At 35.8% G+C, this 14,792-nt stretch overlaps 1 protein-coding gene across 1 annotated transcript; it reads left to right on the top strand.

Annotated features, from left to right (window-relative positions):
- Positions 1-10,475: 10,475 nt before the first annotated feature.
- On the top strand, positions 10,476-11,060 carry LOC111986786 (uncharacterized). Its single transcript, XM_024018462.2, has one exon. The coding sequence runs from the start codon at positions 10,476-10,478 to the stop codon at positions 11,058-11,060; it is 585 nt and encodes a 194-aa protein (XP_023874230.1).
- The last annotated feature ends 3,732 nt before the right edge of the window (positions 11,061-14,792 follow it).

The raw sequence follows: 14,792 nt of genomic DNA, 5'->3' as shown, positions 1-14,792 counted from the left end.
CCGTCTCGTACCGGGCTTTAGAGGTGTCCTATTGTAACATGCTTTTAGAGTGCCGTGTCGTAAGGGGCTTTAGAGGTGTCGTATCGTAACAGGCTTTAGAGTTGTAGTATCGTAACGGGCTTTTAGAGTGCTGTGTCTTAATGGGTTTTAGAGTTGTCGTATCGTAATGAGCTTTTAGAGGGGGTTTTGTTGGGCTTTTTGGATTTTCCCACAAGGTTAATGTTTTTTGGGCTTTTTTTTTTTTTTTTTTTTTTTTTTTTTTTTTTTTTTGTGGAGATAGTATAATTTTGTGGCCTAATCATGGTAGTAATATGATGAGTATTTTTTTGTGGAAACCCAAGTTGGATAATATGTGGGTAATATGTGTGAGAGTGTCCAAGATAATTTATAGGGCTTATATAGAGAGTATTTGTGGGAGCCTAATAACGTGGAGAATATTTGAGTAATATGTGGGGAATATTTATGTGGGCTCAAAATAGTTTATGGGCTTATGTGGGTATTTTTGTGAGTGGGCTAATGAAATTAAGGTTCAAAAATTTGTACCTCAACAACTATCACCTAAAGAGTTACATCATATAACTCTCACATCTCCTAGAAAACATGCTTGCAATCATGTAAAAGCACTTTGATTCTTTATACTTTTTCTTTTTCTTTTGATTATTTTATTTTATTTTTCTTTTGAGCACAATCAAAGATATCATGCATGGGTATATAGGAGATAGAAAAGAAAATACCCTTGTTACACATTTTTATTCTTTTGAGAATAACACCTTGTTTAATCTTGCTATGCAAGTGCTACACTTTACCGAGCACAGCTTTTATAATTTGCACATAGGTGCTCATGATTGGCGAGTAATAGTGGTAAGATAATTATTTATGCATTTTTCCTAGGATTTTCTAGACCTTATGATCAAAATATGTGACACTAGTACATGTACAAATTAGTACACACTTATACAAAATCAAAAATAGCTTATGCACTTAGTTATACAACACACACTATTCAAGTTTCTCCACGATATCAAGCATGTTCTAAATCAAGAGAGAGAGATTAATTCATGTAATCCTCAAGAAAAATAAAACTAGACAAAAAAGAAAAAGAATATATATATATATATTTTGTCTTTTTGAAAATTTTCAATGTTTTTGGTTTTTTTTTTTTTTAATAAAAAAAAAACCTAAGAATATAAAACAATCAAAATTTGAAAGAAAACATGTCCATAAATAATTGAAAGAATTAAATCAGGGACAAGTAAACATTACTCACTTTAGCAAGTCTTTTCTCACCCATACAGCATGAGTCTTTGGCTTTGTAGGTGAAAATCCATGAGAGACAGAGTGTATTTAAGGGATTATAGAATTCTTTTGGGAGAGACTGAAATCTTGCAATTTCCTTTCACAGCCCAACAAGCTTAAATTTTTCAAAAGTATATGAAACAATTTATCAAGATTTATGGCAGGAGAAACATCATCACATATTCTAGACTGAAACACAGAATGCTTGTGTAAAGTTGTGATTTACAACTATGTTTTATATTGGCTTTATTCCATGACAAAATGTGTTGTAATTACTTTATTTCATTTCCTTGTATTTTGTGGGATTTAATTGTATTGGGTTTAGTATCAAGTTGGTGAAGACTCAAGCTTTATTGAAGATCAGTGGATCTCGCGGGTGTGTCGCTAGAAGCTAAGCCGCGAAAGAGTCATGTGAGAAGCACATGACTGGAAGCTGAAGAGTCATGCCAGGCTGTCGTTTTCGCGAGTGTCTCGCGGGTAAGGCCTTCCCGCGAGACAGTCGCGAAACATTCTGCCTGGAGGATTTTAATGAGTGACTTTCTTACCCTTCACCCATACTATATATACCCTCATTACCCACAAATGTATGAGAGGCTATTCAGATAGAAAAACCCTAGATAGGTTTTCTACAACACACACACCCATCTTTTGAGAGAGAGCTACTCCTCCTTAGTGAGAAATCATTGTAGCCTCTTCTCCATCCCTCTCCCATTATCATACCTTGAGAGGAGATTTGTACCCAAACACAACCCACACCTATTCAGAGTGTAGAGAGTGCTTTGGAGTTGCTGGGAAGCATTGGAAGAAGCCAAGGATGGCAGATGCAACATGGAGCTTGTTGCGGGATCCGGAGAACTAAGACAAGACACGGTTCCGAGAAGCCTTGTTGGAGTAGGAGCTTGGAGGGCTTAGGTACATCGGGTAGATTAGGCTTGGAGGGTCTCTTGCTTACCCATGTATCCCAACTGATTGTCTAGTGGATCGATTTCCGCTTGGAGGGCGGCGGAGAGGTTTTTCGCCGAGTTCTTCGGTTTCCTCTTCGAGAACACGTCTTGGTGTTTTCTGTGTTTGCATCCTTCTTCCCTACTCTTTTATATTCCATTATACTGCTGTGTTGCTTAGTTTATGGATTAGAGTAGCTTACTTGTTCATCCGCTCGCATTTACACTATTCCGCACTTTGTATTAAATTTGTGTAAAATCTATCGAGCCGTAATTTTAATTGGGGGTCTAAATAGCTCTTGTGTTTTCAACACGTTTTCGAGCTTTCAATTGGTATCAGAGCGGGTACACTTGTTTTGGTTTCATTACCTAAGTGTGATCCTTGACCCCTTGTGTTTATTTGCCATGGATTGTGCTTTATATGCCTCTTTATATGATTTGGTTGGTGATAAATGTAACATGCCACGTGTTTGTGAAAATGCCTCTATGAGTGATAATCCTCATGATTGTGATGCTATGTTACATGAATCTTTGGGTGTTGTTGATATTCCTAACACCAAACTCTTAAAGAAAAATGCTAAGAAGTTTCAAAAGAGTTTAAGCAAGTTATTTTGTGAAAAGGATGATTTGATTGCTAAGCTCAATGAATCCATCAAATTGGTTGAAAAATATAAGAAACTTGCTGAAAATTCTCTTGAAAAGCTGAAAGAGTTTGAGTGTTTGAATATGGACTTGGATGCTAAACTTGTTTTGTCTAACAAACTTGTTGATGATCTTAAATCTGAAAATGAATCTCTTAAGATGCATGCCAAGTGTTTGATTGCTGAACCTATTGTTAAAAATGATGAAAATATATGTTGCAATCATGTTGTGGTACCCGATTTTGTGCCTAATGTGTGTTTTGCCTCAAAGGACAAATCGGTGTACATTCCTCCACATAAAAGAAATCAAAAAGTGGAGAGAAAGGCTCTTAAGCCTAAGCCTTTGTTTAGGTCCAATCCTAGGGAATTGAGTGGATCTAAGTTTGTTCCAACTTGCCACCATTGCGGTGTGATTGGTCATATAAGGCCTCAATGTTCTAAGTTGAAGAGAGAACAAACCCAAGTTGCTAGATCCATTCCCAAAAAGCCTAATGGACCTAAATACATTGTTTGTCACCATTGTGGTGCCCTTGGTCATCTTAGACCTCATTGCTCTCAGTTTCAAGCTTTTAAAAGAATCAAAAGAAAAGAGAAACTTGAGCTTCTTGCAAGTTGTGCTAAAAATGATAAACCGGATTTGAGTGAAAATAGCATGTTGTTAAAGAAAGTGTTTAATGCTCTTAACTCCTTGACTATGTGCATCTCCGGTTCTCATTCTCCCAACCCTCGTCTCACTTCTCTTGAGACACTCATTCCAAGCAATCATTCCGTTTGGATGAGGAAGGGTTCTTATGGTTGAGCTTTTGCTCTTTTGGTCCTTGATCTAATTCTTTCGATCTTTGTAGGACCTTTCATGCATTAAATGTCATATCTTCATGCATTTGTGCATTTTGCATTTATTTGTATGCATTGCTTTTGTTTTGATCTTACTTTTATGTCTTTGTTTTGTGTGTGTAAAAAATCCAAAACCACATAAAAAGTGAAAAATTCAAAAAGTTTGATCGTATATGTTTGAGCACATTTCACATGTGAGTTTGGCCTAGTACCTTCGTACTAATGGCATTGTGCATTTACGAGCTTAGCTTGTTTTGTATGCACCTAGTTCTTTGTGGGAGAAATCTTGAAAACTATGTGTGACTGTTGTAAATAGATCTTCAAGCTTGTCATGAATGATTGGTCAATAGTCTTGTTGGTCTTGATACTTGCATAGACTTGTGTCTATATCTCTTCCCACTTATTTTTTTTTGTTTTTGCAAATAGAGCTCACCAAATGTAAATCTCCAAATGAAAAGAGATATTGAGCTGCAAAAGCCTGTCGCACATACTAGTATTTGACTAGGAAAAAGGGAAAGCGACTCTTTTTAATATGTTTTGTATGGTGCTCAAAAAGCCAAAGGCTAATCATCAATGTTGAAATATCATAAATTTCAAGCACCAATCTCAAAATGAGATGTTTTTGTCCAAACAAAATAAAATGGACCAATTGTTATGCCTTATGCAGAAGCCAAATGAAAAGCTTCTAAGTTTTGTATTCAATGTGTGGGAGGTCATATATACTCATTTCTATAATGGAGATTGTCCACTTGATTTCGTATCAGTTGTGTATGACTCGATTGAATTGATCATTGAAGCTTCACTCTAGTCTAAGGACTATTCCACACTTGATTCCCACACACAACACACAAGTTTAATGTTCAATGAATGCCTATTTCATTTGTGTGTTTGTACATGTTCAAATGTGATGTGTGTGTGCTCAATCATATGTGGTTCAAACCAAAAAGATTTTTGTTCTTTTTGTTTGCTTTTGGAAGTGATTTGTATCACCCATGTTTTTCAAAGTTTTTAAAGTGTTTTTGTGTGAAAAACATGTTTTCTGGGTGTTTTTGTGACCTATTTCATGTATAGGCTCAACTGGGAGTTAAATGGTCCAATTTTAAAGTTTTTTCAGCTTTGGACAGAGAGTTTCGCGACTGTTTCGCGAGTAGCTCGCGAGTAAGGCTTACCCGCGAAAATTTTCACGAGTACTTTCGCGAGTAAGGCTTACCCGCGAAAATTTTCGCGAGTACTTTCGCGAGTCAGCTTCCCGCGAAAATTTCCAGATCAGCTTTTTAAAGGGCATTTCGTGGGTCATTTGTTTTAAACGCCTCCCATCTTCTCCCAAACCCCTGTTTTAATGTTTCTACATCAAAACCCAACTAAATTCAAGTGTTTTTCATTCCATAAACATCTCTAAGGTAATCTTTAACTCATTTCATTGATTTTGATCCTTAGATTACATTTTGGGGGTGTTATGTTCATAGTTGGGATTTTCTCAAATGGGAGTTGGAAAACTTATTTTCTGTCAATCTTTTTGATTGGGATCTGTTTTAAATGATAATTTGCTTTGGATGGTGGCCCCTTGTGGCAAAAATATCATGTATTTAGGCAAGATTTTCATATGTTCTTGCATTGTTTATCATACATGTGTAGTGTGTGCACTCCAAGTGTTTGATAAAATGCCCAAATGGCATTTTCTCGTTGTTTTGGACTCCGATGAGTACCAAATTTTGGGGATCACCATAAGTATTCATGTTTATCATGTTTTGATCATTGGTGGTGTGTTTTGTACACTTTGCCCCTTGAGTGCCTTGCTCATGCATTGGTCATGCATCTCATATGCACACTAATTGCACCTTTGATGCACACACTTGAACACTTGACATGTTTTTGCATTCACTCATGCTAGTTAAGTCTTTTTAGACCTTTAACACATATAACATGGTCTTGTGTCTATGTTATGCCTAGGTCCACATCATGTTCCATCATCCTTAACATGTCATGTTCTTTATGCTTTGTAGCATTGTTTTAAAATGTTTTTGTCTAATGTTTGAGTTTCATTTTCTCATTCATCTTGCACCCCTCATGCATCATCTTCATATTTTCTTCTTTCCCTCCTTCCTCTTGATTCATTTGTCTATTCGTGACAAAAAGGGGGAGAATATTCCGGAGAGTATACCGGTGTGTTTCGTCATTTCTATGTGACTCATGTGCACACTCTTAGGGGGAGAAATTCTACCTTGTGCACATTCGTAGGGGGAGAAAGCCATAGGGGAGATGCATATACCAAGGGGGAGAAGACATTGTTTTTGAGAAAACCTTGATTTACTTTATGCTTGTTTTCCCGATGCTTTGTGTTACTTTTAGTATCTATGCTTTGCATCTTGTTTATGTGTTGGAACTCTCATGTACCCATGTTGCTTTTGTAAGCTTTAAGAGTTTGTTTTATTGCATGTTTTGTAGGCTTCTATGGTATGTGCCATGCATATTCAGTACATTGTTTATGCAGCCTTTATGCTTGTGTTATTGAAGTTCAATGTCACACATTTTACTTCAATACATCACTCTTGTGCCCGTGTAGGATTGTTCCTAGATGCATATACGTTCTATGCATTGGTTGAGTGATGAACACTCTTGTGCCCTAGTAGGATTGTTCCTAGATGCAAATACTTCTAGTATTCTGCATTGGTTGAGTGTTGGATTTGCAAATGATACTCTACAAATGAGTTTATCATCTTGCATATCCGGATGTTCATTCCTTGTGTGAATGAGCATAGTGATCACTTTTGTATAGTGATTGCTTGTTTGATCTTGCCATGGTCTAATGTTTTATTCCATTTTGCTTGATCGTAGTTTACTTGTTACATTATACTTGTCTTTTTATCACCTGATTTACCTTGAGGGTCTAATGTGTTTTGTGCAAGTGTTTCAGGTTACAGGTATACATGTTCCAAGTTCATCACAGCTTCTAGATTTAGGTGTGAGTGAGTTTTGCCATTGTTCCCAAACTCATGTTTAAGTCTAGAGTCTGTTATAGGGTGTTTTGTCACGGAATAGCCAAAGAGGGAGTTGTAAAGTTGTGATTTACAACTATGTTTTATATTGGCTTTATTCCATGACAAAATGTGTTGTAATTACTTTATTTCATTTCCTTGTATTTTGTGGGATTTAATTGTATTGGGTTTAGTATCAAGTTGGTGAAGACTCAAGCTTTATTGAAGATCAGTGGATCTCGCGGGTGTGTCGCTGGAAGCTAAGCCGCGAAAGAGTCATGTGAGAAGCACATGACTGGAAGCTGAAGAGTCATGCCAGGCTGTCGTTTTCGCGAGTGTCTCGCGGGTAAGGCCTTCCCGCAGACAGTCCGAAACTTCTGCCTGGAGGTTTTTTAAGAGTGACTTTCTTACCTTCACCCATACTATATATATACCCTCATTACCCACAAATGTAGTAGAGCTATTCAGAGAGAAAAACCCTAGATAGGTTTTCTACAACACACACACCCATCTTTTGAGAGAGAGCTACTCCTCCTTAGTGAGAAATCATTGTAGCCTCTTCTCCATCCTCTCCCATTATCATACCTTGAGAGGAGATTTGTACCCAAACACAACCCACACCTATTCAGAGTGTAGAGAGTGTTTTGGAGTTGCTGGGAAGCATTGGAAAAGCCAAGGATGGCAGATGCAACATGGAGCTTGTTGCGGGATCCGGAGAACTAGGACAAGACACGGTTCCGAGAAGCCTTGTTGGAGAGGAGCTTGGAGGGCTTAGGTACATCGGGTAGATTAGGCTTGGAGGGTCTCTTGCTTACTCATGTATCCCAACTGATTGTCTAGTGGATCGATTTCCGCTTGGAGGGCGGCGGAGAGGTTTTTCGCCGAGTTCTTCGGTTTCCTCTTCGAGAACACGTCTTGGTGTTTTCTGTGTTTGCATCCTTCTTCCCTACTCTTTTATATTCCATTATACTGCTGTGTTGCTTAGTTTATGGATTAGAGTAGCTTACTTGTTCATCCGCTCGCATTTACACTATTCCGCACTTTGTATTAAGTTTGTGTAAAATCTATCGAGCCGTAATTTTAATTGGGGGTCTAAATAGCTCTTGTGTTTTCAACACATTTTTTCGAGCTCTCAGCTTAAATTTAGTTTATGAAAATTAGGATGAATGTGATTAGAGACACCACAAAAGTGACAAATAGGAACAAATTTAGGAACATCAATATTCCTAACAACAAATCTAGTTTCAAATTTTGATTTTTGCCTCAATAAAGAACAATTTGGTCTAATGTGACCAACTACACTACAAAGGTGACACATAGGCACAAAAACAAATTTCTTTTGCAATCTAACATTAGGTTTAGATTTAGGTTTAGAAATTTCAGCGTTACATCAAAACTTTTAACTGAAAACATCACAGCTAAAAGCAGTAAGACATTTAAAAATTATCCTTGATAGCAAGGACCAGGGATCTCACTTAGGACGTTAATCCAATCAGAGTGAACCCGCTCTGATACCACTTGTTTGTTTATGTTTAGACCCCTTAAAAACAAATTATTTAAACCTAGTAAATTATTCAAGTAGTTACTTAGTTGTTTAGCTATCCTCAAGGTAAACAAATCAACTATTAGAGTTTAAATCAACTATAATAAGTTCTACAATAGATTTAAACTCTAAATCTAAAGATATTTCTTGTAGAATTTATTAACACGACCACGTGTAGCTCCAACTCCATAGACTCTCTTATTTTGGATTTGTTAAACACAAACTCCCACGCTTATGGCTTTGAGATCCCACTCAAAGGTTTTAGATCATCAGTAGTTGTTGATCTTATAGTGACAACTTTAGATTTACCAGTTCTAATGGTATGAGAATGATATTCGGTAGTGACTTTGAAAAGAGAAAGCATAGTACCTTTTAGATCTCAAAAGAGCACCTCCAAAGTCATCCAAGAGCACTGGAAATGTAATTAGAGTTTTCCTTTTATACCTAGTAGTGATGGATTGAAACCCTAAATGTTTTCGCAAGCTTGTGCCTGCTTTAAATTCTGCAGAATTGACTTATCTGCGATTTTTTATCGGTTGAGTCTAATTTTCGATTAGTCAAGTTTCACAGAAGTTGAACTCTCCTTTCTACAGTTTGAATGTTTTTGAATCTTGATTTGTAAAATCTTAAGCAATTTCTGATACCTAATCTAGATATATTTTTGTTCTTGGTTTACCAACATACACAAAATAAGAATCTAAACATTTAATCGTTAATATTTAGAATGTAACAAATATTAATGTTGATGATTTTGATCTTTTTGTTCATGACTTCTGTTCTCCCCAACGACCTTTCTATTGCAAGCTTAGCAGAACTTTATCACTTAGTATTTATGTAATCACTAAATGGAGCATGCTAAAACCATTTAACTTGCTTAAGGAATGAAATCGATACAGCATAGAAGAATGAATGGAATTTGGTGAATTTCCTTTATACGGGAATAAGACTTCCTCCTCTCATTTTTTTTTTCCCCTTTCAAAATCTTTAAAAATAAGAATCAGATTGGCATTTCGCCTCCATTTTGTTAAAGGAATGCGTTTTTCCTTCCAATTTTGATAAGAATGCTTGGAAGGGAGTGGAATGCAACGAATTGAGCATTCCATCATTCCCTCATAACCATCTCTATTAAACTTCAAATTAGAGCAATGGATTTTTTTTTTTTTTTTTTAGTTTCAATCCATTCCATTCTTTTCTTTCCTCTATCCCAAATGGACTATAAGCTTATTTTCATTTCAAGAAACAACAACAACAACAATAATAATAATAATAATTAAAAATCCAAATTGCATCTTTTTAAATTTTTTTCTTCTACATTTTCTCACTAACCAAACATAGCTCGGTCCACTTAATTATTTAAACTAAAAAATTTAAATTATCTAGGAGTCAATATATAAATAAAGAAAACAAACTTAGGTAGTTGCATTGAATTTCACTGTACTTGGAAAAGACTATTATTTGTTCTTCATTAATTTTCATTAATTTTATTAATCAATGCAATCATGTGTTTAAATTTAATTAAAAAACTTAATGTACAGAACCTATGAAATTGTACCTAAGTTTTTTTTTTTTTTCCTATACTTTTATCCCATTGCCAAATAAACACAAATACTTAATTAGGCAGAAATACACTTTAGACCTTAGAACTTTGATTAATTATTATTTTAGTCCACTAAGTTTAAAATTTGTCTTTTTAATCCATAAATTTTGATAATGCAATCATCTTAGTCCTTCTATCCATAAATTGTTGTTAAAAGTTTCCGTTAACTCTTATAAAACAAAGTTTAAAAAAAAAAAAAAATTTAACGATGATTTTATTAATTTATAAAACAAAAAAAAATTATACAGTAGTTTTTAAATTGAATTGACTACAATGACAATTGATCAAATTTTGTGTTTAATTTCTATTCCTTTTTTTTTTTTTTTTTTTTTTTGAGCGGCTTCTAAGCCTTTTGTTTCTGATTTAATATGTCACGGTCCATCATTGGAGAAAGGTCAAATTGTCTCCTATGTCACGCTGTGCGTAAGCAATTCATTTTTCTCCATTCTCAATTTCCACGTTAATTCCACAAGACTTGACTAAATAAAGTGCAATGAAAGTCAAACAGATGACTCTTTCAAAGGTCACACGCTTCCAAGAGAGGACTCTTAATTTTCAAGTCTCAACTTAATTAAACCAGCGGTTCATAAACCATTAACCAAAGCACAAAGTTAACCTTGAACCTTGAACAGCCACAAGAACTCAACCATGAAGAAACTCTACAAGAAAGGCCAAGTGCACCCATCACCGCCATCCATCGCCGACCACTTGGCGTTGCTTCCTGCAACAATCCTAACCCTCACTGCGGCACTCTCGGCTGAAGACAAAGAAGTCTTGGCCTACCTCATCATCTCATGCTCCAACACTTGTACCAACTTTTCTTCTCATACAAAAACTATCCTCAGTAGTAATGGTGATGGTGATGCTGGAGACCACACACCTATGTTTGAGTGCAACTGCTTTAGGTGTTATATGAGCTTTTGGGCACGATGGGATGCTTCGCCAAGCCGTGAACTCATACATGAAATCATTGAAGCTTATGAGGAAGAATTGATTAAGAAGCAGGAAAGGAACACCAAGAGCAAGAAGGAGAGAAGGAAGAGAGTCTGTAATGAGTTGAAGGATAGGGAGAGAGATTCTGGGGAGGTGTTGTTGAATAATGAGTTTTGTCAGTCTGTCTCTGTGGATGTGAGCCGCGGTGATGGTGATGAGTTTGTGATGGAGAAGGGGTCTGTGAGGAAGATTATGAGTTTCATTGGAGAGAGGATTTGGGGTGTTTGGAATAGGGTTTAGTTTTCTTTTCATGTCCAAGACATTGATAAGTTTTTTTCTTTCCATATTTTTTTCTCTGTACATGATTCTGAAATTGTCTTAAAAATGCGAGTTCAGCTATATAAGGCTGAATTGAATTTTTTCCCCCTTTATGGGTTTTAGACTTTGTATCAAAATATATGTGATTCTCAGATTTTTTTGCAATTTAACACCAAAATGCTAACAATTTTATTAGTTAGTATCGTTTCCAAGATGTTAGTGGAAAATTATCCACGTGAAAACACAATACCCAAACCAGAAAACACGAGGAAACACAACAACCAAACCAGAAATTGTGACACAACAACACCAAACCAGAAAACTCGAGGAAACACAACACCACCCAACCCAGAAAACAAGCAACAACCAGAGGGACACAGGAGACAACAAACCCAGAAAACAACAAAATCAAACCCAAGCACCGTAGACAACAAACCTAAGCACCAGCGACAACAAACCCAAGACGCTACCATTTTTATCAGAGTACTACCATTTTTATTAGATAAGCCTCATGAGCTTATATGTTACGTTTAAATATAAATTAAGAAACTTATTTATTATATAATTTATGTAACATCAATAATATTGATTTTCAATTTATAATATTATCTTGCGTGCAATTTTGTAATAGTCGCTACAGTCATAAATGCTTCGATTTTTCCCCCTACAAGGCTACAAGAGAAAAACGGGCTGTAGTTTTCATATTATTGCCAAGATTTTGAATTTTGGTTCTGTAATTTTTTTGTTCTTTGGAAAAATGGACAGCAAGTAAACAGTATCAGATAACCCGCAAATAATATCAGTTTTTTTTTTCCCCCTAAAAAAAAAAAAACTATTTTTATTGTTTGTTAAAAAATAATTAAATTAATAAATAAAAGAAAAAAAAAAAAAAAAAAAAGGGGTTTTGACCAGACTGACAATTACAAAGCATTAGATATTTAGCCGTCAAACGTCTTCGGTTTGAAAATGTCTATGTTCAACATTCTTTCCGCGTGGATCAACAAGCATATAAAAAATAGCTCGAATACTGAGACTATAATTCTATGTTTGAAAATGGGGAATCTCAAGGTTTGACCAGTAATATGACTTTTCTCTCCGATACTATTACTAGGATCATAATCACTAGCATTGGGGTGTAAAAACCCCAAGTTGCTATTTTATAATCTATACCTTTAAAATCACTCAACATTCAAGTATGTGCCCTGGTTCCACTTTTAGGAGCCAAAATGCGTGTTTTCAAGCTAAAAATCCAAAAAGCGTGTTTGGTAACGAAATGCAAATGTACATTTTAGAAAAACCTCTTTTCTAAATACAAAAGACTCGCACTTTTTTGTGTGGTAGCTAGGCACGAGCTTTTGCAAAAAGTCACAGTGCGTTATCAATATTATCGTTAGAAGCTACTGTGAATTTCCCATATTGCCCACTGTGTTTCAAAAGGCAGATCACACTATCTGCAATCCTCAGTTCTAGAACTAGATCTCATCTCTCTGCAACAATGGGTACTGCCAAAATGAATTGCGTTTTGATTCTTGATGAGAATCATGGAGTCACTTATCAACACAACGATGAAAAAGCTACCTCAAATGGTGGTGCCGAAGTGGGTCTTGATTCTTGATGAGTCAGGAGGCAAAGCCTCATTGCGAGAAGGAAACTGTGACTCACAAAAATCACTTTGCGTGGGTGTGGGCTGAGAGAGGTATTGAAGATTTGGTGAAATTAAGAGAAATTAACTGTGAAGATCAAGATGAAAAAGTGCGTAGGTGTGGGTTGTGTGGCTGAATGTGTGGAGGAAAGTAGAGAAAGAGAAAAAAGAAATGGTATGTTCTAGAATGAGAGTGGACGATTTCTAGAAGCTTGATCTTCTGGTGTGTTTTGGTGAAGAAGAAAAGTCAAAAGTGAAGATAGGGAGAAGTAAAGAATACATGTGTGGAGGAGAAAAAAAGAGAAAAAAAATATAAATAAACGTGTGGATGACAGAAAAAGAGATAAAGAGAAAAATAAAATTAAAAATTAAAACTAAGAAATGCTACTATAATATTTTTCACAATATTTTTACAATAAATCTTAAGTGATGGGTTGTTATTAGCTAATACTAGTGAAAAAAAAAATTTAAGTGGTGTGTTCAAATTAAAATCAATAACAACTTACCATGTACGATTTGTTGTGAAAATATTGTAAAAATATTTTTACAACAAATTTTAGTTAACAATAAATTATTATTATTATTAAATAGTTTTTTTTTAGTAAGTATTATTAGATAGTTGATTTAAGTATGAAATAAACCCCTTTATATATATTGTTATTTTTGGTAATTTACAACTCAAACTGCCACTTCTATAAATTCTAGCCAAACACTCAGTTTTTTTCAAGTAGCATTTTTTAACAGCTTTTACCAAACACTCAACTTTAAAAAAAAAACCTAATTTCATACTACACTTTTTGAAAACTCCACTTTTTCAAAAAGCCTAGTTTCAAAATGTTGAACCAAACTCACCTTATGTAAATCCAAAATTTTTTGCATCCTAGCTACTGTAAGAGCATTTGCACCCGGGATGCAAAAAAAGTTCTATTTTACACCCTCAAAATCTACTTTATCTATTTTACTATCCATTTTTACAACTCACCCAACATCTCAGTTTCTATTTTTATAGACAACTTGTGGTGCCCAAACCCAATGGTACTTCCTATGCAGGGATTGGGCTCTCAATTTACTTGTTAGTGGGCGTGACTGAATTCCTACTATGGCAAATTTAAAATGTTGCATTGATAGCCCAACTGTATAACCCTTATACCTTTCGTGCTTAATTCCCTCTCTTCTCTGTTATCTTTCCTCTCGCCTTCACTCTTGTTTCTCACACCCCGATTCTTACTAACCAACCTCTTCTCTTCTATCCTCCCTTTCCTTTTATAATCTCCCCTTAGTGGGGACCCAAATGATTACCTTTCCATATTTTCCCACGTGGTCCCCACCTCTGTCCAGAATCCCTAGTAAATTGGTCAATTCTAAGGATTCTCTTGAAACTTGCACTTGATGTCGAATGGTGCTCGGCAGCGTATTCCCCCAAGGCACTAACAGTGTTTGGGGACCGATCTGAGTATTGGCTGTTACCCCTATGGTCATCCCCAACCCATTCACTGATACTGGGCCCAGCCCAGTCTCTATAATATTGCCACTGGGCTGGGCCCATCCTAACAACAATAGGCCAATACCAGCCACCAATCCCATATCCCTACACAACTTATTAAAATAATATAAACTACACCAACAAATAATATTAAAAAAAAAAATCAATTCTCTCTCTCTCTCTCTCTCTCTCTCTTATTCACTATCTCTCTTCGCCATAGCCTTTTTTTTTTTTTTTTTTTAAACCCATACCCATTTCATACTTGTTCACGGATTCACCATAGCAAAACAACCCACAACCATAGCCACCACAGCACCACCACCACCAACAATAAATACTCACCATCAAATACCCACCACCACCAATACCAACCATCAAACACCCATACAAAATACCCACCATCAATATCCACCATTAAACACCCACTACTATCAAACTCCAACCATCAAACACCCATCACCATATACCCACCATCAAACACCCACTACCATCAAACTCTAACCATCAAACACCCACACCAATACTACCATCACACCACTACCATCAACACATCAAACACCCACACATACCCACCAATCAATACCCACCA

This window comes from Quercus suber, unplaced genomic scaffold (genome assembly GCF_002906115.3).
Source record: "Quercus suber isolate HL8 unplaced genomic scaffold, Cork oak 2.0 scaffold_671, whole genome shotgun sequence".
Taxonomy (NCBI): Eukaryota; Viridiplantae; Streptophyta; class Magnoliopsida; order Fagales; family Fagaceae; genus Quercus; species Quercus suber.
Note: the sequence above shows the minus strand (reverse complement) of the source record. Positions and strands in the feature narration are given on the sequence as shown.

Bases quoted from the DNA above. Each gene is read 5' to 3' on its own strand.
- LOC111986786 (XM_024018462.2), top strand. From the start codon at position 10,476: ATGAAGAAACTCTACAAGAAAGGCCAAGTGCACCCATCACCGCCATCC.